We start from the raw sequence: 23,726 nt of genomic DNA on the forward strand, positions 1-23,726 counted from the left end.
TGGTGGGAGGGGTTGTCTGGTGTGGCAGCTCCCGCTTGGGTCTCTCTGTCTTGTTCCCGGGCTTCTCAGGCGTGAGGTTCCCATTCATTTGGTGCCGTGAGTGTGAGCCAACTCTGTGCCCACTCCCTGATTCTATCCTTCTCTCTCCCAGGCTGCCCCCTAAAACCCACCACTGCTTTCCTCCCCAAATCTCCATTAGGAGGGGAAATCTCATCACGGGGAGGATGGGCTAGTCAGGGTGATCTTCCTTTCAGCAACTGCTGTCACTCCTGGGTTCTTTGCAAGAGATGGCAGACCCGGCCTGGGAATGGGCTCCCAGCCAAGGTGCTGGGTACTAAGGCACAGGTTACTTAACCTCTCTGGGTCTTGCTTTGTTGAATGCGGATGGTAGTCAGAGATGAGGAAGAAGGCGGTGGCTAAGGGAGCATGCTTTGAACTCCATTGAGCTGGGCTGCTAAAATAGCAGGGATGCTTATTAATTACACGCCATTGGCAGTGGTAATTATCCCACCTGGCTCTGCTGCAGCCACAGGAAGAGGCGCCAAGACTCCCAAGCTTAGGTTTTTATTTGTGTTGAAGTGAGTCTCCGAATCAGCCTAGTAGGCTCAGAGCGGGGATGTGTGAGTTCCTCAAAACTCACTGAGGAGGAAGGACATGGGACCTCACTAGGAAGGAGTCCCGGGCCACTAAAGGTCTCTGAGAAGCTCCTACTGATGGTGGCGGCAGCGGTCATCAATGGCTGGTCTTTTTAAGCATAATTTTATTTAATCCACGAAATAGAGGCTGACCTTTCCATCACCCTCAGCTAATTAGAGCAGGGAACTGGGGCTCAGCCAGGAAAAGTCACTTGCCTAAAGCCAACTGGACAGTCAAACCCAGGTTTGTCTATGCCCTAGCGGACTTTCCCGTCCCCCCGACTCCCTGAAAAGTGGCCTCTGTGGCTATGCAGAGCTTGGTGTGGCTTGTGGTTGCTGTGTGGAACATATTGTGGATCTGATGATACCCCTAACAGAGGCAAAGGCATGGAGACGCAGGTCCCCCTGGGTAGGAGTTTGTGTGCCTGGTTCTGTGCCTAGGGAGGAGGACATGGGTGGTTCAGACCGGCCCTGAGAGCTGCCAGGGTACCCCAGCATGGGAAGACAGCCTGTCAAAGGATGAGGGGGTGAGAAGTGAGCTAGGCTTAGAGAGAGGCAGGGAACAAACGGCAGGGTGGGCTGGGGAACCCAGGGCTCTAGTTGGTTGGGGTCTAGGTGAATAAAGACTGGAGCTGGAATCTAGGACCGACTTAGAGATGAAGGAGGGTGATCCCCAGAGACACTATCCTTCTGTACCCACTTTCTGCTGGAGGGTTCTCAACTACTGGGGAAAGGGGCAGAGAGCAGCCCGGCAGCATGTGGGAATGTGTAAGCTGTGCGTGTACCAAGTGCACATCCCTGACTAAGGGCAGTGGAGGGAGCGCTTGTTTGTGCCTGTGAACTGCATGGGCATGTGCTGGGGATATGTGCACATGTGTGTTATGGTGCCTGTGTGTTTCCTGGTGGAGCATGTGGCTTGCATGCCTATTGTGCCCGAGGGTGTCTCTGTGTGCTTGTGTCCCTTGGTGTGTGCCCTTGTGTGTGGTGGTGCGTGTTCCTGGCTGTGTTTGTCTAGGTGGTTGTCTGTGTATTTTTGTGCTGTGTGATGCGGTGGGTCTTTGGCTCTGTGCATACCTATTTGATGCAGCATGTGTTTGGCAGCATGTGGGCCTGTAGACTGGTTTGGCCTAGTTTGGGGGTGACTCACAGGTAAGCAGAGAGAATCCCAGGACTTGTTGGGTTAGATGAGATTTTTTTCCCACACTCCCCCCCACTCCCTCCTCAGCCTCTCCCTTCCCATCCCCACACACCTTGTTTAGAGGTCATAGGTCACCTTGCTAGCAAATCCACTTGTGGACTCAGGCCCTTGAGAAGAGAGGGCTCTGGGAATGGACTCTTCTGTTTGCAGGGGAGGTAGCTAGGTTACTGGGGTGTGTCTCCAGACACAGACAAAAATGGGGAGCTATAGGCAGGCACATTCCAACACATGTGAAAAACATTCTAGCCGTCGTGACTGTCCAGGATGGGACAGGTGAACGATCAGGAGGTGACCTCCCTGTCCCTAGAAGTATGCAGGCAGAAGCTGTGACCACATGCTTAAGGAATGAATGGCCATCAGGGGGTGTTGTCTCAGGGTTGGGCTGGGCTGAGAAAGGCATGGAGCTGATTGCTGGGAGGTCATCAATAGACTCTGAGCTGACTGCAGCGACTTCTCTTGGGCTGCTTTCCTGTGACTTTGCCGAGCCCATGGGACTTTCCAAATGGCTGATCGTTTAGCTGTGGACTACTGGGATATCACCGTCATAAGAAAGCTAGTTTTGGGTGAGTCTTCCCAGTACTCAGCCTTTGTCTCAAAAAGTTAGCCCCAAATGAATGAATGGATGAGTTATAACTCAAGCTTTGCCATTTGCCGTCAGCGACAAGGGATGGCAGGGGTGGGGGTGGGGTGAATGAAGGTAGCCGCTGTCCTCAGAAATAGAGAGGGGGACTCTGTGAGGAGAGACTTTGGCAGCTGAGTGAGGGACAAAACTCTGTGGGGGAATCCCAGCAGAGAGGACAACAGTTCAGTGAGGGTTGTGTGTGGGGGGGTCGGGTTGGGCTTTTGTGAGGAGCTGAGTTCGGGCCTCGGGTGTCTAGGTGCATCAGTTTTCAACACAGTCTGGCTGGAGAAATCTTGGGGGCCATCCAAGCCTCCCCATCACCATTCACAGGCTATTAGGGGCCCCATGGGCTCTATCCTAGACGCTGTGATAGCCACCAGTGGTCCTGGAATTGAGTCAGGCATCTCTGGGCCTCTGAGCCTTTCATCTTGGCCCCTCATAAAACCTGAGTCACTGCTGGGGCCACAGGGCAGGTCAAAGTTCTGGTTTCTTCCAGTTTCTCAGGAAGGAGGGAGGTAGAGATGGGGCAAGAGAATTAGGGGAGTGGACCTATTTCTCACTCAGAGTATAGCCTTCCTGGGGCTGGCTCATGGAGATGAGGTACAGGCTGGAAGATGGGGTGGCCCAGGTTAGGTGAGCAGACAGACCTCTTTGGACTCTTCAAGCCTAAAAACGGCCTTTCCATGTCGTGCTTGGAGATAAGTGTAAAGGGTGGATTGCCCCTTAAGGCCTGATGAGGGCTCTTTTAAAGGTGAATCCCAGGGCTGGGATGTACCTCAGTTGGTAGAGTTTTTGCCTAGCAGGTATGAAACCCCAGGTCGCATTCCAACTCTGTGAAAACCAGAGTAGTGGTGCATGCCTATAATCCTACCACTCAGAGGAGGTCGAGGCAAGAGAACCACAAGTTCAAGATCATGGCTCGGGAGATTAAGTGGACAAAGGTAGTCTGCTGTCCAGCCTGACAACCTGACCAGTCTCCTCAGTCCACATAGTGCAAGGACAGACCCGACTCCCACAGGTTGTCTTCTGGCCTCCTCCTGTACATCGTGGACACACACACACACACACACACACACACACACACACACACACACGCACACTTACTGAATGTAACTTAGGAAAAAATTAAGTTCAAGATGCTCATTGGCTACCGACATAAGGAGTTCAAAGCCAGACTGGTCTACATGAGGCCCTGTCTCAAACAAACAAACATACCTCAAAGTAAACCCCAGTCAGCCATGATAGTACAAGCATATAATTCCAGCACTTGCTTGGGAAGCTGAGAAGGATAAGTATGAGTTAGAGGCCACCACAGTACATAACTCCTACCAGGCCCACCAGAGTTACATAGCAAGATACTATCTCAAAATATTAAAAAGGGCCAGATGTGGCGCACACCTTTAATCCAAGCACTTGGGAGGCAGAGGCGGGTGGATCTCTATGAGTTCCACAGAGGCCAGACTGGTCTACATAGTAAGTTCCAGGACAACCAGGGCTACATAATGAGACTCTCCCTCTTCTGACTTCTGTGGGCTCCTGCACGCATGTGGTGTACAACAGGCACATACTCAGGTGTGCGCACACACACACACACACACAAATAGGGTGTAATGGCACATGCCGTTAATCCCAGCACCTCTCTGTGCCTCAATTTCTCCATCTACCCAGGAGGAAGGAATGGCTTCAGGGGAGAGAAATCTGAGGCAAAGTGTGTTGTGAGGCCCAGGGTACGTGTAGGGTCTACTGAGACCCATAGAAGTGGTGATGACTTGTCTTCTGTTCTCATGTGACTCACATGCACACCTGCCAATGTATAGTCACAGACCTTCAAAGGGACACTGGGAAGTTCAGAGGCAGCGTTAGTTTACAAAGCTAGTTTATGTTCTGTCTCTTCTACTTGATCCTGACAAGCCCTGTGAAGTATGAATTTAGTCCTCCAGGCCTGAAGTTGAAGAAAGCTTGAAGGAACAGAGACAGAACAAAGTTTGAGGAGGGTTGTTTCCTGTTTCTTAACCTTTAGCTCCCTGGGTAGAGACCCAGCCTTCCTCTATAAGCCAGTGGGGCCATGAGTTTCATCCTCTCTTCTCTCACCTCTGGGGACCTGGACAGAGGCCATCACTTGGAAGTGGTTGAGATGAGCAGCTAAGAGACTCTGAGCGGAGAGTCTCACATCCATTTTACAGATACGGAAACAAATACCCAAAGGTCATGTGACTTGCCTGAGGCCACTCAGCCAGGTCCCGGCCTGGTCGTTGCTCTGCTTTTGGGGATCCTGCCTTCTCCATGGTGCTCATCTTTCTCCCTTTTTATCATGCACAGGGAGCCAGGCCACAGTGTGACAAGGACATCTCAGGTTTTGCTGGGGCCCAACATGGAAGAGACAGCTGGGACCCCGGTTGGAGCTGAGGCCCGAGTGGTAAGTGCCACACTGACCTGGCGCCAACGGCCTCCTGTCCAGGAAGAGACCAGACACCGTTTTCACAAAGTATCCCTGGTGTCGGGTGCCCGGATGGAAGCCCCACAGGAGGACGTGCTTGAACATAGCTTCCGGAGAGAAATCAATGGCTTTGCTAAGAAGGAAGAGGAGACTATAAATTGCCAGGGTCCTGGGGAGGAGCCTGGATCCGTGAACTTTCAGAGCCACCGGCCCATTTTTTCCAAGAAATATATTCCACCCCCCAAGGAGAAAAGGCCATTGGTGAGGCTGCAGGAGGCTGTGGATTGGGGTGATGGAGGTGCCCAGGCTCCCAGAACTGAACCACCAGGCATGGGATCCATGGCTAGGACTGAGTTATTGGTGCCCTTGCCTGGGCCACGTGAGCCCAGTCCCCATCCCGGTGTGGGTGTCACAAGCGGGGGTTCCAGGAACCGTGAGGAATGGCGGGTGACGCGCACAGTGAGGACCACCACCACCACTGTGGTGGGAGGGCAAGTGGACCGCCGAGTGAGCAGCTCTGTGAGTGTGGGGCCGTCGATGTCCGGTGAGGCCCTGACAAGGGGCCGCAACGTGACCCGAACGGTCCGGGCAGTGGTGGTGAGCCCGAAAGCCGAGTGCTCACCCAGCCGCAGCCAGGCCCTGGAACTGCTGAGCAACCTCGTACCAGCTGAGCGCAGCCCTCCTGCCAGCCGAATCCCAAGGCTCACGGGCCTTACTTCACGGAGCTCAGCCCTGGGTGGCACGGTGGGAACGACCCTGGGACAGCTACTTGAGACTAGCACGGCTGAGCTGAAGAACAACATAACCTTGGCCCCGGTGGCCATCCCTGTGGTTGATCACCCCACTCGGAACCAGAATGTCCCTGTCGCCCACCCAGTCCAAGACCAAGGCAGTGTCTCGAATGCCAGGGCTGAGGAATTTTCGAGACTGCAGGGAGCCTCCAGTCCTGTCCTGCTCCCCAACCAGACTTCTCAGAACCATATACCAGCACCCTCACCTCCCAAGCCCCAGGCCTGTGCCTCCTCCCTGGTCCATCCTCCAGAGCAGCCATTGGTACCCATACACCTCAAAGCCCAGCCCACACCTCATGTCCTGCCCCCTGTGGAGGAGAAGGTTGCCGGTCTCCCCATGGCCCCTGTTCTGCCCGTGGTGAAGGACAGGGTTACAATACCCGACCAGCCTCCTAGCCCATCCTCTGTGAGGAGGAAAGCTGTCCCTAGCCCACAAAGCCTTTCGGCTCCGGCTTCACCAAAGAGGAAGTTTGTTCAGGACCCTGAAAATGTGCCTGTTTCTGTTCTTACTCAGAAAGAGGTACTTCCCGGCCCTAGTGTTCCTGCCCACTCCCATACCCCAAAAGAGCTTGTGCAGGCCTTTGGTGCTTCTGCTACCTCATCCTCCGGGCCAGCCAAGGTTGTCCAGAGTCTAGAAGAAGGTCCTTTCGTCAAGGAGGATGGCCAGGATCCTCAGGATAGCCCTTCCCATTCTCTTCCACGGAAAGAGACTGTTGAAGGCCCTGCTGCCCCTAATCCCCTGACCCCCAAACAGGATGAGATTGTCCAGGATTCTCAAGGGGACTCTTTCTCGTCACCTACCCCAAACGAAAGTTTCCAGAGCTCTGCCATGCCCCTTGCTCCGTCCTCTTCAGAGGTCAATGCGTCCCTCAGTCTAGAAGGCTCTCCTGCCCCAAAGCCAGTTGGAGCAGAGGCCAGCATGGAGTCCCAGCTCATCCCAGATTCTGCTGAGGAGAATGCGACCTCAGAACCATCCAGGGAGGAGGAAGAAGCAGCCCTGACTGCTGACCTGGAGATTTTCCTGGACACACTGCGGAGCATGGAGCCCCCTGAGATCCTCCGAACTCACCGATTGCCCCGGGCTCCTCGCTCGTCCTACCTGGCCATGTACGCCACTCTGCCCGCCATTGAGGAGGATCAGCTGGGGCCATCCATTCCAAGACCCCAGGAGGGCCCTGCACTGGAAGAGCAGGAGGAGGAGGAAGAGGAGGAGGAGGAGGAGGAGCTGGAGAACCCCTATCTGAGCGATGATGAGAAGCTCCAGCGCAGGCAGGGGAAAGCAGGGCCCAGCCCCTCTCCAGATCCCCACCCACCCAAGCCTGCCAAGGTCTCCTGCTCTCCTCTGGAGATGATGAAGAAGCACATAGCAGCAGGTCAAAGCCCCGAACCTCAGCCCAGCAACCGGCCAACTTCGCGCCTGGGAGGCAGCCTTCTCTTTGGCAATCTGGTGTCAGCCAATAAGGACACCCCTGCACTGGAACCACTAGGGTCAAAATTATCTGCTCTGCCACCCCATGGAGCACCAGGGGTCAGGAAGGTGCCCGGTCAGTTGCCCCTGCTCTGCAGTGGAAGGCCACGACCAGAGATTCCAGCACCCACCCAGCCCCCGGAAGGGTGGGTGAGTGAGACCTTGGAGGGGCCTGGGAGGTACCCAGCTTCCTCTTGAGTGGTTGAAGAGAGTGGTGTTGGGAGGCCGGGTCCCAGGAGGCAGAAGGCTTGGGTCTGAGCTCGGCTGAACCCGACAATGCACATCATTGGGGCCTTGGTGTCCACTATAGTATAGTGGGAATGTATAGATTCCAAAAGGCTTGCTGGTTCTCACTGCCTGGAAGCTGGGAAAGGAACATCTCCCAGCTCCTAGGACAGGGTGATGAGGCCCTGGGAGCTGGGAGCAATGGTGGTAGTTTCTGTGGGCTGTGTCCTTGGGGTAGAGGTCAGGAGCAGGATATGGGATTCTCAGAAGAGCAGTGTGGGGGAAGCGGTGACCCCATAAGATTTCGAACACCTTCTCTGTTCCAGAGCCCAGCACTGAAGACCCAAGGCAAGCTGAACACCAGACCTGGGAAGGTAGGAGAATGGGGGCAAATGGAGGCTGGCAGGGGGCAGTGCCCGGTGACAGGGCCTGAGGACTCTCGCTGTGTTTTCCCAGGTGACTCTCTTCTCAGAGCCTGGCTGCCAGGGCAGAAGCAGGGAGGTCTGGGGGGACACCACAGATGCCTCAGGCTGGGCCCCTGTGGCCTCCGTAAGGGTGGTGCGAGGCTGGTAAGTAGGTGTCCAGGGAGGGGGGCCCTGGCTGTGAACCTGGGGGTGAGGAAGGTGGTGAGGCCTGTAGGAGCCCCACCAGAGACTGGGTACAACCCCCTACCCTGTGACCCTTGGCTCTCTGGGCCCACAGCTGGATACTGTACGAACAGCCGGAGTTCCAAGGCCAGAAGCTTGTTCTACCTGAAGGAGATGTGGAACTCAGAGCCCTGGTATCCACTTGGAGTACCCCAGGCATCGGCTCCCTGAGGAGGGCTGTGCGGGTGAGTGGTCAGGTTCCTGGAGTGGGCACCTGGGGGTGATGGGGCAGAGGTCAAAAGGGGGTCAGTATCGAGTATCTCCAAGTTCCTGGCCTTGGAGGCACTGAGAGAAAAAGACATTTGGGGGTGTGTAGGCAGATGGGTAGGTGGGGGCTGTGCCCCTGGGTAAGCAAGCTGGCGAAGTGTGAGCTAACGCTAAATCAGAATTAGGTCAGAGGAGCAGAAATGGGCCAGAGGCACCCACCACTCCGGGCAACGTGCCATGGAGCTTATTTATTTACTTGTTTACAGACATTTCCCTCTCTCGTGTTTTTAATTAAAAGTTTTATTAATTTACTTATGTGTTCGTGTGTGTGAGAGTGTGCGTGCACGCACCCACATGCCTCAGCATGAACGGATGCAGAATCGAAGAACAGCTTGAGAAGGCCAGTTCTCTCCTTCCTCCGTGTGGGTCCTGGAGTTTGAACCCCGGCCATCAGGCTTGGAGAGAGGCACCTTTACATGCTGAACCGTCCTGCCAGCCCCACAGACATTTCTCTTATCCTCACTATGTGCCAGGCTCTGTGCCAGGCAACTGGGTAGGGGTTTCCCACCAAGATTCATAGTCAGACTCAGAGAGCCCGGGAGAGCAATAGGCTAGACTGGGGACTTACGAATCTCTACCACAGTGGTCCTTGGCCTGCCTAACGCTGCGACCCTTTAACACAGTTCCTCAACCCCAACCCTAACATCACGTTTGTGGCTACTTCGTAACTGATTTTGCTGCCGCTATGAATTGTAATGTAAATAACTGATATGCAGGATAGCTGATATGTGACCCCTGTGAAAGGGTCATTTACTCCTCCCAATGGGGTTGTGACCCACAGGTTGAGAACCATTGCTCTTGCAGCTTCCAGGAAGAAAAATGATGAGATTAGAAGGATGGATTTCTGGCCTTGAGATGGCTCATTTTTGTCTTTGTGTTTTTGTTTTTGTTTTTGAGACCAGGTCTTAGATAAAATAGATTAGTCTCAAATTCACAATCCTCCTGCCTCAACCTCCCAAGTGCGGGGGTGACAGCTGTATGCCACCACACTTGTCATTTTTGAGACACGGGTGTATGGTTTGAAAAGCCAACACAACTTGGTGTTTGTAAAGCGGAAAGGTCAGCATTGTTTTCATAGCATAACTTTATAAACTACTGATACTGAATTTGACAAAATGATATTGACCCCTGGAGAGAGGCAGAGCAATGCTAGACCATTGGTGGTGTGTGTGTGTCGGGGGGGGGGGGGGGGGTTGTTTTGTTTTGTTTGAGACAGGATCTCACACTGAGCCCAGACTTAGCTAGAATTTACTATGTAGCCTCGGCTGGCCATGGCCTTGCAACAGACCTTCTGCCTCGGCCTCCCACTGCTGTGCTTACAGGCACAGGCATGAGCCAACACGCCTGGGGACTTTTTTTTTTTTTTTTAAGACAATGTCTGATGTTAGCCTAGGCTAGCCTCCAACTCACCATGTAGCAGAGTCTGATCTTGAACTCCTGGTCCTCCTGCCTTCACCTCCCAAGTACTGGGGTTCTAGGTGTGCGCCGCTGCACCCAGCTAGACCCCAGAGCTGTTCTTCTCTCTCTGGTAAGGGTGTTAAGGTCCTAAAGCTCAGGACCTAGTACTAGGTTGAGAGCTGGGAGAAAGGGGCGGCAGTCGTCAGAGGCTCTCCAGACACACACGTGTTGGTGGGCACACTCATGGTAAATTCATCCCTGTGTAGGAGGGCATGAGACACAGGAGACAAACAAGAGCTCCAAGGTCACACAGTACTGGAACCAGATGATTCATTCAGCACTGAGTTGGCACCTACTGTGTGCCAGGCACGTGGGAGGTGCTGGGTTGCAACACTAAACAAAACTACCCTTCTCTGTTCTCGGCTGTCTGGCTTACAGGCTGCGTGATCCTGGGCATGTTTGCTTAACTTTGCTGGGTTTCACCTTCCTATCTGTTTCTATATGGACAACCTCCTTTGAGGGACTAAACGGTCCCATTTAGGTTGAATATGGCCTGAGCACAAAGCAGATGATTTATCATCTGATGAATGAGTGAGCCAATGAAAATGCTCCCAGTGAGGAAGAAAGACCCAGAATGCAAAGAAACCTGCCACCTCAGGATGAGACAACCAAGGCTAGGCTGGCTATGGAGTGGGAGGAGCGGGCCGGGAATGTAGCTCATTTGGTAGGGTGCTTGCCCAGCAACCGTGAATCCTGATTTGGATTCCCCGCCACCACGTACAACCAGGCAGGCATATTGCCACATGCCTGTAATCTCAGCACCCAGGAGGTCAAGGCAGAGGAATAAGTCGAAGGTTGGGGCTGATGAGATGACTCAGTGACTTGTCACCAGGCCCGACAACCTGAGTTTGACCTCCTGGACCCACCTGGTGAAAGGAGAGAACCAATTCCTGCAAGTTGTCCTCTGACCTCCAAACACGTGCTGTGGTATGCTTGTGCCCTCTTCCCCCCACAAACAAATCTAACTTAAAAATAAAGAAGTTTAAGGTCAACATCAGCTACATTGTGAGTTCAAGGCTAACCTGGACTACATGAAACATTGCATTAAAAAAAAAAAGCCACCCTGGAGCACGGGGTGTGGTAGAGACCTTGCCTAGCACCTGCAAGGGCGTGGATTCTAGACACAGCACCCACAGGAACAAAAAGCCAGTCTGGACAGAGGTCAGTACTGTACATCAAGGCGGAGTCAGGAAGTGGCTATCCATCTTGCCCCCTCCAGCAAGTGGGAAGTTGGCCACTCAGAGAGGGGATGGCCTTGACACTGTGCAGATTCTGAGAACTTTGGTTTTTGGGTTCCAGAAAGTCCAACAAGGTACCACTGAGAACTTTGGTCTGGGGTTAGGTTTGCTAGCCTGGTAGAGGACACTCTTCTGGTTTCTGAGAACACAACCAGCTGGGCTTTTCCAAAAGCCCCGGGAGCCCCACCAGGCTGGAGGACCAGGGAAGCAGGGGGTCAGAGAAGCGTGCAGTTTTCGCTTGAACGTCCCTTCTCCCTCCGCAGGACTACTGCACCCCGGGGATCAGCCTGTTCTCTGAGGAGGGTCTCAAGGGCAAGCAAGTGATGCTGACGGGAGACTTGAAAGACTCTCAAGGACTAGAGAGACCCCTACAGGTGGCATCTGCCGCTGTCACTGCAGGACTGTGAGTCTTCTGGAATCCCTTTGACATTCACTGTGCCACATGCTGGGGACACAGGGCAGACAGGATAGACAGTCCTCCACAAAAGCATTCAGTCTGAGGCCGGGGTTCAGGGGCACAGGCCTTAAATCCCAGCACTCACTTGGAAGACAGAGACAGGCAGATCTCTATGAGTTTTAGGCCAGCCAAGCCTACATAGTGAGACTCTGTCTCAAACAGAGAAACAAAAAGCTCACTCTTGGGCTGGAGAGGTGGCTTAGCGGTTAAGAGCACTCACTGCTCTTCCAGAAGGACCCGGGTTCAATTCCCAGCACCCACATAGCAGCTCACAACTGTCTGTAACTCCAGTTCCAGGGGACCTGACACCCTCACACAGACATACATGCAGGGAAAACACCAATGCACATAAAATAAAAATAAATAAATTATTTTAAAAAAAAAGCTCACTCTTCTGGTGGGGACAGGCAGGTTAACAGCCAGCAATAGCACCTAGAATGTTCTGGAATGGGGAGGGGGGCACAGGGTTGCAGGAACATGCCTATCAAACCAGCTGAAGAGGTGGAGGTGGAGAGCTGGGTGTGGTCCTAGAAGCCTTCCTGGAGGAGGTGGTGCCTCAGTTGGGATGAGCTAGCCGAGAAGCTAAACTAACGGAGGACAGGAATTTGTATGTTCTGTTGACCTGATCTAGCACTTTCAGAGTGGTATGGTCTCAGTGTGTATGTTTTAGTCAGTTCTGTAATCCCGGTGGCAGAAACAGGGGTCGACCCTTAAGTATTTGTGCACTATATGATTGGAGAAGGAGTCCATCTGGAAGAGGGAACAGCATGTGAGGAGTCAGTAGTCAAAGCTACAGCTTCAAAAGTTTAGGCCCATGCTTGTAATCCCAGCACTTGGGAAGTGGAGGCAGGAGGATTGCTGGGATTTCAAGGCCACCTTGGACTGTGTCTCAAAAAAAAAAAAAAAAACCACCAACAACAAAAGGCTTGGCCTGGGACTATTCAGTGGCAGAATAGCACTTTCAGCAAGTATAAGGTCCAGGGTCCCATCCCCAGGATCAGACTACAAAAAATCCAGCCTGGCCAGTATAACCAGTGAGGGGAAAGATAGGAGTCACCAAGGAAGGAAGATCGTGGGCTTGTGTGTAGCTTGGGGTTTGAACTTTTGAACTACTAGGGGTGTGTAAGGAAGAACTCACTGCCTTGTGTAAGTGGAGAAGGCCAGCCACAGGAAGGGATACCAAGGACAGGCTGTTCTAGAATGGAGAGAGGCCTGGGACGTCTTCTCTAGTATTCTTGTGCAAGCCCCCTCCCTCAGAAGCCAGTCCTCCCCTCTAAACCTGCCCTTCCATTCCAAGTCTGTGTCCCAAGGAGTTCAGTGGCTTCTCTGTTTTTCCCCCAGGTGGCTGCTATACCCCAAACCGTTCTTTGAAGACACTCCCTATATCCTAGAGCCTGGAGAGTACCCTACCTTGGAGGCCTGGGGCACATCAGGCCCCACTGTGGGTTCACTAAAGTCCATGAGATTGGTAAGGAGTGGGGGACACCCACAAGCCACTCTGTCCATAGTCCCGTATGGGGCGGCCCTGCATCTGTGGGCAGGAGATGGGGGAATAACTATTGGAGACTCAGTGCCCCAGAGCTCTACTAGGAATTGGACTAGAGGAGAAGGAGGATTAGCCCAAGGTGTGGGACAAGGGAGGCGATGGGGCTTGCAGTTTTTAGGAGTCTAAGGATCAAGAAAATCCTGGGTTTCCAGCCTCGTCTGTGTTTAAGCACGTCTGGGCTAGCATTTCAGCCATGTCTCCTTTGCAGGGCTGCCCAAGCGTGGAGAAGCCAGACGAGCCCAAGGTAAGGGGACAAATTCAAGGTCAGAGGGTATTTGGGATGTCTGAGGGGTAGTCGCCGTAGCCTGGACCAGAGATAAGGGCCCTGTGGGGCAGGCGCTGCGCCTGGGGGGAGGCCTGACGGGCTCACTAGACGCTGGCCCTGGTGTGTGAGTCAGGTCAGAGGCTTCAGGCTGCTGTTGTGTAGAGCTGTTCCTAGAAGGTGGTCTCTCTGCATCTGGGTCCAAACAACATCCGTCACCCTGACACCCCTTTCATCCAGGCTGTGGTATATGAGGCCCCAGATTTTCAGGGGCAGAGCTGGGAAGTAAGCGGAGACATCTACAACCTTCAGCAGCCAGAGGACAGCCAGAGTCCCCAGCTGACCTCGGTGGGGTCCCTGCGAATTCTTGGGGGCTGGTGAGATTTTTTTTTCCATTTGCCCTGTCCCTGCAGGCTTTTCCTTGAGGGTGACTAAGGCTGTCGGGTGTACAGTGGACTATCTTATGCATGGGTGCCTTGCTCATCTTTCCCTTTCCCCCAGCTGGGTAGGGTACGAGAAAGAGGGCTTCCGGGGCCACCAGTACCTGCTGGAAGAGGGCGAATACGCTGACTGGTCACACTGGGGAGGCTACGATGCGTTCCTGACTTCCCTGCGGGTCATCCGGACGGTGAGCAGGAGCAACTGGCCATCTTTCTATCTGGCAACACCCCAACTTCCCCAGCACAATCTAAGGGAAGAATTTGCACCTCTCTGCCCGTTCTTCCTGGCAGGGTTCCCCCATCCACCCCCAGAGGTAGTCTCTCTCCCTCTGAAGGCTCTTCCCCAGAACACACCTGCCCCTCACACCTAATCCCCAGGGTGGGCTGCTTCCTTGAGGTCTGGGCACTCTCAGGGGTTTGCATCAGAGTACGGCAGAAACCTGACTGTCTCTGGGGCGGGGGGGGCCAGGACTTTGGAGACCCGGCCGTGGTGCTGTTTGAGGACATGGACTTCCAGGGGCACTGCGTGGAGGTGAGTTCCGCTTTGCCAGACGTGGAGCTAGCTCAGCACGGACCCAGCACGCAAGCCATCCACGTGCTCAGTGGCGTGTGAGTAATCCCCGCCCCAGGCGCAGGGCGGGCCCAGGAGCAGTGCCGACCCCGCCCTCGCCGACCCAAGCCACGCCCTCCCTGCAGGTGGGTGGCCTATGAGCAGGTGGGCTTCTCCGGCGAACAGTACATCCTGGAGAAGGGTGTGTACCGCAACTGCGACGACTGGGGCTCCGGCAACTGCGCCCTTGGCTCCCTTCAGCCCGTTGTGCAGGTGTGTGCCAGAACGATGGGTGTGTCGCCTCGGGGGCGGGGCCGAGACGGTGGGCGGGGCCGGGCTGGCAAGCCCGGGCTGCTTGGCAAGGCTGGACGGAGGACGGGCGTGGCCAGGAGGGGAGGGGATAGGAGGGTGGGCGTGGCATTGAGGGCCGAGACGGGAGGGCTTAGACCGCTGTAGTCACCTGTTGGACTGACTGGCCTAGGTGGAGGAACGGGGTGAGGAGGGCGTGAGCTCTTGGGGGCGGGGCATCTAGGAGGGGTGGAGCTTGTAGCTGCAGGACGGCTGTATAGCCGCAACGGTTTTGAAACTCAAGGGCCTAGGCTCGACGCTGGCCTCCTCCTCCAGTCACAGCGTTAATCTCTCCCTTCAGGTTGGGGAGAGCGATCTTCACTTTGTCTCGAAGGTAAGGAGGGGGCTGCGCGGGGATCTGGTGGGATCTTGACAGCCTGCCCGGCAAAGCTCTCTTTCTTCCCTTGGCCGTTCCCCCTACCCCACTCCTCACCCTTCGCTCTCACCTCTTCATCTCTCTGTCTCCAGATTCAGCTTTTCTCAGGCCCCAACTTTCTGGGCGACCATATTTCCTTTGAGGATGACCAGGCCTCTCTGCCCGCTTCCTTCCATCCCCAGTCGTGCCGGGTCCATGGTGGCAGGTGAGCAGGAGTGCTGGGAGAGGCCAGGGACAGGGAGGCGGGGAGGAGGAGGGCGAGGATACACCTTTCAGATGATTTCCTTCCTTAACATTAGCTGATTAACTGTTATGTCCTGAGTCATTCAACTTTAAAACAAATAGAATAACATTTTAATACGAAATATAACTCTGGAGATACTAGATAGTATAAAGAACCCCAAGTTGAGCAAAGGGCACATGCCGGTAATCTCAGCATTTGGGAGGGAGAGGCAGGAAGATCAGTTTAAAGCTAACCTTAGCTCAGTTACATAAGGGGTTCAAGGCCACCCTGGGCTGCACGAGACCCTGTCTTAAACAACAACAAACATTTTTGTTCCATTTATAACTGCACTTTAAAGAAATCCGAGGCTGGTGGCACAGCTCAGTGAGTAAAAGCAATTGCAGGTGTGATTGCCTAAATCCAATCCCAGGGTCCCACGGTGGAAGGAGAGAATCAAATTCTGAAAGCCCTCTGACCTTCACATGAGTACAGTGGCATGTGCATGTCCAAACACACAGTGTCTCTTACACACACACACACACACACACACACACACACACACACACACACTTAAAAAAAAAACACCTGACCCCTTCCAAACTTTCTGAAACTTTCAGGGCTGGAGAGGTGACTCATTGGTTAAGAGCACTTGCTATTTTTGCAGAGGACCCAGGTTTGATTCCCAGCACCCTCGTCAGGCGGCTCACAACCACCTGTAACTCCAGCTCCAGGAGATCTGAAGCCTCTGGGCTCCTCAGGCACCTACACTCACATGCACATAAACCCCACCACCACCCACACACACCCATGTACAGATAATTAAAAACGGGGGCTGGAGAGATGGCTCACATGGTTAAGAGCACTTGTTGCTACTGGAGAGATCCTGGGTTCTGTTCCTAGCACCTCCTTGGTGGCTTATAACCATCTGTGACTCTAGTTCCAGGGGATCCAATGCCCTCTTTTGACCTCAGGCATATACATGGTGCCTGTCTGTCTTAGTTAGGGTTTTTGTTGCTGTGAAGAGACACCATGACCGTAGCAACTCTTATAAAGGAAAACATTTAATTGGGACTGTCTTACAGTTCAGAGGTTTAGTCCGTTATCATCATAGCAGGAAGCATGGTAGCACACAGGCAGACATGATTCTGGAGAAGTAGCCAAGAGTTCTACATCTGGATGGTAGGCAGCAGGAAGAGACAGTGAGCCTCTAGCCTAGATTGAGTTTCTGAAACCTCAAAGTCTGTCTCCTCAGTGACACTTCCTCCAATAAGGCCACGCCTCCAATAATGCATTATAATCTGCATGCTAAGTATTTCAAAAGTATTATGCTTTTATTGCTCCCCAGAATGGAGCCACTGAGATCTGTGGAGGTTCCCTGTGGTTCTTTTTGTCTTTGGGACATTCTCATACAGCTACATAGTTCGTAGTAGTCAGAAAACCACCTTTTAAAGACATCTGAAGCCCATACAGTAGGACACCCCTTTAATCCCTGGGACTTAGAGATGGAGGAGGTGGAATCACGCATGTGAAGCCAGCCTGGGCTCTGAGACCTGATTTCAAAAGAGCAAAACCAAGCAGACATGGCTGAGCATAGTGACACGTGACTTTAATCCCAGCACTTGGAGAGCAGAAGCAAGAGTTCAGGGTCGCCCTTGCCTGTGTTGTGAGCTTGGGGCCAGCCTGGAACATGTGGGAAAAAGAAAATCTGAAAGAAGTGTGAAATAATCTTTTTAAAAAAGATTTATTTTTATTTTATGTGTTTGAATTATTTTGCCTGCCTGTATGTTAAGGTATGTGTATCACGTGCATGCAATGTCTGTGGAGACCAAAAGAGGGCGTCAGATGCCCTGAGCTGGAGTTCCAGGCAGTTGTGAGCCACCAGGTGGGTGCTGACAACCAATCCCAGGTCCTCTGCAAAAGCAGCCAGTGCTTTCAGCCTCTGAGCCATCTCTCTGTGCCCTGAAATAGTCACTTTTGTCTGTGATGATGTCACAAGCCTGTATATAGTTAGATTAATTTAACATGTTTTTAATCTTTAGGAACACTTTCTGTATTTGTTTGCCAGGGTAAAGGTTGGTCCCAGGGCCTCACATATACTAGGCAAGCATCCTAACAGCGAGCTACACACCCGAGTCCTAATTCTCTGTTGTTGTTTCTATAGTCCTTTTAAGATGATAAATTTATCCAAATAAGCAGCCATGGTAGTGCACACCTTTAATTCCAGCACTCAAGGAGGCACAGTCACTGAGTTCGAGGCCAGCCTGATCTACAAAGTGAGTTAGTTACAGGACAGCCAGGGCTACATAGTAAGACCCTGTCCCAATAAATAATTAATTAATGGGGCTGGAGAGATGGCTCAGAGGTTAAGAGCACTGACTGCTCTTCCAGAGGTCCTGAGTTCAATTCCCAGCAACCACATGGTGGCTCACAACCACCTTGAATGAGATCTGGTGCCCTCTTCTGGCATGCAGTCACATATGCTGTTTACATAATAAATAAATGCATTTAAAATAAAAAAAAATAAAAAAAAAATAATTAATTAATGCGAATAAGCTGAATAGTTTTATCTGACGAGCTATAATTCTGGATGTGCAGGAATGCAGGAGGAAGAAGGTCTGGAAACAGAGGGTTGCCAGCTGGTTTGGGGCTAATGGCCAAGGCCCTGAGGTCAGAAGACAAATTTCAGGCTTCACGACTCACGGCTTTTAGACTACATGAATCTGTCTAGCTGAAGACATGGCGGGGAGAGGTCTGGCAGCCTGGCCTCACTTTGGAGAACACACACAAACACCACAGTTGGCAGGAACTTAGTAGTTTTTTGTTTGTTTGGTTTGGTTTGGTTTTTTGAGACAGGGTTTCTCTGCGTAGCCCTGACTGTCCTGTGAACTCACTCTGTAGACCAGGCTGGCCTTGAACTAGGTTCTGGTATCACCTTCCCCTGTCTGTTCCCTTGCAGCTGGGTCCTGTTTGAGGAGAAGAACTTTGAGGCTGACCAGCACATTGTGTCAGAGGGAGAGTTCCCCACTCTCACAGCCATGGGCTGTCTGGCCTCCACGGTCCTGGGCTCTCTCCGGAAGGTTCCCTTGGTGAGTTCTTTATTCTATCCCTGCAATGGCTTCCAGACTCTCAGGGTGACCTTGATTCTGAGGCTCCTAAGCCAGCTCAACTGACCAGCTGTTTACTGAACATTCACTGAAATAGTCCAGAAACACCAAACTTAGTTAGATACAAGACCTAAAGGTGACAGTGGTGTATCCAGCTCAGTGGCAATGCTGGCATGGGAGAGGCTGACACTCAGAGTGCCTGAGAGGCAGGGCCAGCTTTTGCCCAGCTGATGGCCCATTCAGAGATGGTTGTCAGGGTCAACTGGGAAGCTGGCTCTGCAGCGGAGAGGCGGGAAGGGCAAGGCAGGGGGAGGCTGCCTCAGTGACCCATAATAGAGGTAATATGCGTTCCTGGGAGGAGGCTGACGGGAGCCACATGTACACTGTGATGGTGGAAGTGTCTGTGGAGGCCAGGAGAGTGCTGGCAGTTGCTGGGTGACCCTTTTCAAAGCTTTGTAAGGTTCGTTGTCATTATTTTTGATGTGGAAACTAAGTCCCAGAGCCAGTCTGCTTTGCTCCAGGTTCCACAGCTGGGAGCAGACAGAGCAGGCTGCCTGGCTATGCAGCTTGAGGCCCTACCACCACATACACTGGGCTCTGAGGCCAGTTAAGGTAGACCTGGGTCTGGAGCCCAGATCTGGGCCTTCAAGTCCTTGGTCTCACCTTCTCCAGCCTCAGTGTTATCTCTGCTAAACAGAGATCATGATAGCACCTGCCTCTTTGGGTTGTTGAGGGGCTGGAATGAGATTGGAAAAAGTGTTCTTCCAAGGATCTGGCCTGCAGTGAGCCACAATTAAAGGAGGCTGGTTATTAATTGATGTGATTATTAGTTATCATCATTGAGATGACCTCAACAAGAGATGATGTCAAATGAGCCCCCAGTTTTCCAGCCTGGCTGTTAGTTCTTAGGGGTGCCAGCACAGTGATGCCGGAACCCCAGGACTCAGGAAGCTAAGGCCTATGCTAACACACTGAGTTCCAGACTAGTCTGAACAATTTAGTGAGATCCCTGCTCAAAAATACAATAAAATAATACATGCGAGAAATGTTTCAAAGAGAGGATTTGGGTTGAGCGGGTGCCAGTCTCTCACGGGCCGGGACTGAAAATCTGGGGATCTTGCTGATAGTAATATCCTCAGGAGCTAGGAGGCCTGCAGATCTGGGGTACAGGGGTTGGGATTGTAGGACAGAGCCTGAGCTGGTGGATTTCATGGCCTCATTTCTCCTTCTCTTGGCCCCAGCACTTTTCAGAGCCTTCCCTGTCCCTCTTCGGCCTGGAGTGCTTCGAGGGCAAGGAGATCGAGCTGACCGCGGAGGTTCGAAGCCTTCAGGCTGAGGGCTTCAATAACCATGTGCTGTCTGTGCGCGTCAAGGGCGGCGTGTGAGTGGGGGGGGCAGGGTTGGGTGGACAGTGGCTGGGGACCCCACTCCAGGCCAGGAAGGAGGGAGAGTAATGTGGACTGAGGGCCTCTGGCTCTCAGGGCTTGGTTGGATGCTGGGTCCCGAAAACCCCAAATCTACTTATTAGCCTCTTCCTCCCACTGCGGGCCCTCTTCCTAGTGTGAGGGAAGAGGAAGCAGTGCTTCTAACACCTGTGCCTTGTCTGTCTGTCTGTCTGTCTGTGTTCCTCTGTGTCTCTGGCATCGGCTGGGTGCAGCTGGGTAGTGTGTGAGCACAGTGACTTCCGGGGACGACAGTGGCTAGTGGGTAGCTGCGAGATCACCAACTGGCTGACCTACAGTGGTACCCAGAGGGTGGGCTCCCTCTACCCCATCAAGCAGGTAGGTAGCAGTCATTGTGAGTGCCTCTGGGGGTGCCTGTCCCCATGTACCTCTGTGTGTTTCAAAGCTTGACATTTGTGTCCTTCTGTCACGGTTTGTCCTTAGCTTCGTCGTACATCGTCATCTCAGTAGATTCCTCTAAATCAACTTGAAAACGAAACAACTTTGTCCTTGTCCTCAAGGACCATACGATATATGCAATAGGCTGATTGACCCAGAACTGAAAATCATCTCATGTACCACTTACCAGTGGTCGGCACATTTGGCTTTGGGAAGCATGAAGCTTGCCTGTGAGGGTGCGTGTCTGTACCTGCTTGTCAAGAAGTTGACTTCATTTCTGCACACATGTATTTCTAGGATATGGCTGTGGCCTGTGTGTCTGTGTGTGTGTATGCACATATACATGTGCCCATCTAAGAGTATGTCATTTGAGGTCATGCTTCTAAGTACTCTGGAGGAGATTTGTATGTTTTTGTGTGTATGGGCATGGGTGTGTGTGTGTGTGTGTGTGTGCGTGTGCCTGCTCATGCCTCTGCCTGAGAGCCTTCTGAGCATATATATCCATGTACGAGGGCATGTGTTTAGTCTGTTTGTTTACAGACTCTTAGGACAGCAATTCTGGAAGAAATCCTAGCAAATATGTCTGACTTGGGAGGAAATAAAGGCCCAGGGAAGTAGACAAGGAGTTGATTTGCAGTCTTGGGCAAACACTGTCGCTCCAGGGATCGTGGTTTCCGTGTGTGTGTGTGTGTGTGTGTGTGTGTGTGTGTGTGTCTGTCTGTCTGTCTGTCTGTCTGTATTCTTACAATCAGCTAGCTGTACCTGGAGCAAGCATAGGTACTTGGCACTGAGCAGACTGATAGGATCTGTGTCAGTTATGATGTATGAATGTGATGACTGCATGGACCTGTGGAATTACTTGTGCCTTCTGTAAACTGTGCCTCCTTGCGGACTGCAAGTATATCTGCAAGGTTCCCTAGGTACATGTGTAGGTGTCTGTGGTCACAGAACTATGCACATGTGTTACACATGTGCCCTCAGTATGAGTGTGTAAAAAAAAAGTATAAGCAGGGTCGAGAAAAGTTTGGAGGCAAGGAGGGTTTGGGGGTGTGGGTCTCCTAGGGGGTCCAGGGTTGGGGGGGGTGGGCATCCATCCCTGGCTGCATGCAGTCTCTCAGCCTCTCTTTACCATCAGCGCCGAGCCTATTTCCGCCTCTGGAATGCAGCGCTAGGGGGATTCCTGGCAGTGCCTGACCACGTGGAAGACATGAAAGCAGGCCGTGTAGTGGTCTCTGAGCCCCGAGCCGGGGGCAGCTGCGTCTGGTACTATGAAGATGGACTGCTGAAGAACCAGGTATGATTCCGGAACTGGTTCTGCTCAGCTCCAGGTTTGCCAACCTACTTTGGGAAGTCGAAGGCCGATGCGATCCAAGATGCATGGAGGAAGTAGAGATTGGGCTCTTTTTCTCATGCAAACTGGAGAAATGGCACACAGTTCAAAGCACTTGTTTTTGTGAGGACCTGGGTTCAGTTTCCAGAACAAAAATGATGCTTCATAGCCATCCCTAACTCCATTTTCCAGGGGATTTGATGCCCTCTTCTGATCTCTGTGGGCACCAGGTGTATATGTAGTGCACAGACATACATTCAGGAAAAAAAAAAAAAACACTCATAAAATAAATCTAAAAAGGGATAAAGAGACTTGCCTAGGGCCACAGTTGTAAAAGCAGCGTTCAAAACCAGCTTACGAGCTGGGCATGGCAGTGCATACCTTTAATCCCAGAATTCAGGAGACAGAAGCAGTTGGATATCTATGAGTTCAAGGCCAGCCTGGTCTATATAGTAAACTCCAGGCCAGTCAAGGCTGCAGAGTGAGACCCTGTCCCAACGACAAAACAAACAACAACAATCCAGTGTATGAAGGATTGCTTGAGCATGGGAGGTTTCCTGTGGGGAATACAGTATCTAATGATCTTCTGGGGCCTCAGATGGCCCCCACCATGAGCCTACAGGTGATTGGACCTCCTAGTCCAGGCTCCAAAGTAGTGCTATGGGCCGAGAGCCGCCTACCACGCCAAACTTGGAGCATCAGTGAATTGGGTCACATCTGCAGCCAGATGTTTGAAGGCCAGATCCTGGATGTGAAGGGTAATGTAGGCTATGTGTGTGGGAGGGGGCACCCAAGGGGACTGGGGAACATTGCTGTCTCCAGCACCCTAACCACCTCTCAATCTCACCCTCAGGTGGCCGAGGTTATGACCGGGACCATGTGGTACTTTGGGAACCTACCAAGGACAGGCCTTCCCAGATCTGGACTGTTCACGTACTTTGAACAGATTCACCCCAGTTTCATGCTGCAGGAGACTTTTGCTGGGATGAGATGTTTTTTATAGATTGTTGCTGTAACATAAGCTGTTTTCTATCACGCCGTCCTGTCTTCTCTCTTTGCACCTTGCCAAGGAGGAAGATGGCCCTCCACCCCCACCCCCACCCCCACCCCCCGTTGCCCTTCTGGCCCCTCCTCAGGTTGGTTTCCCTCCTTGTACAGCCTCCCCTCGCCACCAGAGGGAGCTCCAGAACCAAACTAACTGGTGTGGCACTGGGTTCGGCCTCCCTGGCTGTGGGGGCGGGGCACAACCATTAACTGAGTCCCTTTTGCCCATCTCAGGGCAGGATTCTGATGGGTGTTCAGGGCGCAGAAGTGGAAGGCTTCCTCTCTTGAAGAAGCACCCTTAGCTGACACACAGGATGAGGAGGAGTTAGCCAGGCCAGACAGAGGAGGCCGAGCAAAGTATTCTAGTTACAGATATGTCCAAGGGTGAAGACTTCAATGTTCAGTGTGTGAGTGGGCATGGCAAGAGAGATGAGGGGGGTCGACACCCCAACAAGCCTTGTCCTTGGGTTCCTCCCTGCTTCTTCCAACTCAAATCTCAAAGCCTGAAGGTTTGGCCTTAGTCAGAAAAGCCAGGAGAAGGGGCTGGGTCCCTAGCTAGGTGACAGGTCAGGTTATCCTAGTTACCCTTTCTAGTCCTCCGTTGGCACAGGTTCCTGGAAAGACATAGAGGCAGGAGCCTTTGGAGACCAGTCTGGGCTTCCTTCTCGCTTTTCAGCTCCAATCACCAGCCCCAAGCCCAGCAGGGGAGAGTGGTTGAGGGGCTGTTTGTCCTTCCTGCCTTCTCTGGCTGTGGGTGTGGGTGGTGACTCTTGCCTCCTCATCCTCTAGCCCTGTGATAGAAGATATGTGGACAGGTGACTCATGAGATGCTCTTCCGTGAACCTTCCCAGATATGGGGGTGCTTCTGGGTCGACAATACTCCAGCTGGGAATGTTGAGAGAGACAGAGCCAAAAAATCTATGATTTCCCCGCATCTGTCAATATGAAGACACCTAGGTCATGGGGTGGGTGACTGTCTGAACCTGAGGTGTCGAGGGCCTGAGAAGTGTGTGTGTGTGTGTGTGGGGGGGGGGGAGTTGGGTTCATCCCTCCCAAATACTCAGGCATAAGTGAAACAAATACAGCTAAAGGTGGTAGTGAGGGTGACAGTTTCCTGTCCTTGTCCCTGCAAGGTGACTCTAAGGTAGGAACCTGGGGGAGTGCCTTGGTAGCACCTTCCCTGCCAATGACCACACAAAGCTCCTAATGCTGCTGCACA

At 52.7% G+C, this 23,726-nt stretch overlaps 1 protein-coding gene across 1 annotated transcript; it reads left to right on the forward strand.

The window, feature by feature from the left end:
- Window positions 1-4,826: 4,826 nt before the first annotated feature.
- On the forward strand, window positions 4,827-22,446 carry Crybg2 (crystallin beta-gamma domain containing 2). The gene is made up of 19 exons (XM_059256170.1): window positions 4,827-7,301; window positions 7,703-7,750; window positions 7,833-7,945; window positions 8,079-8,208; window positions 11,250-11,389; window positions 12,785-12,911; window positions 13,198-13,233; window positions 13,492-13,628; window positions 13,753-13,879; window positions 14,161-14,300; window positions 14,388-14,514; window positions 14,891-14,923; window positions 15,058-15,170; window positions 18,145-18,274; window positions 19,534-19,673; window positions 19,950-20,073; window positions 21,269-21,427; window positions 22,062-22,221; window positions 22,317-22,446. Exons 1-19 carry the CDS (start codon window positions 4,827-4,829, stop codon window positions 22,403-22,405), a joined length of 4,548 nt encoding a protein of 1,515 aa, XP_059112153.1. The 3' UTR covers window positions 22,406-22,446.
- The last annotated feature ends 1,280 nt before the right edge of the window (window positions 22,447-23,726 follow it).

Source organism: Peromyscus eremicus, chromosome 2, assembly GCF_949786415.1.
Source record: "Peromyscus eremicus chromosome 2, PerEre_H2_v1, whole genome shotgun sequence".
NCBI classification, from domain to species: Eukaryota; Metazoa; Chordata; class Mammalia; order Rodentia; family Cricetidae; genus Peromyscus; species Peromyscus eremicus.

Bases quoted from the DNA above. Each gene is read 5' to 3' on its own strand.
- Crybg2 (XM_059256170.1), top strand. From the start codon at position 4,827: ATGGAAGAGACAGCTGGGACCCCGGTTGGAGCTGAGGCCCGAGTGGTA. The intron at 13,629-13,752 runs GTGAGATTTTTT...CCTTTCCCCCAG, and splicing joins CTGCGAATTCTTGGGGGCTG to CTGGGTAGGGTACGAGAAAG. The intron at 20,074-21,268 runs GTAGGTAGCAGT...CTTTACCATCAG, and splicing joins CCCTCTACCCCATCAAGCAG to CGCCGAGCCTATTTCCGCCT.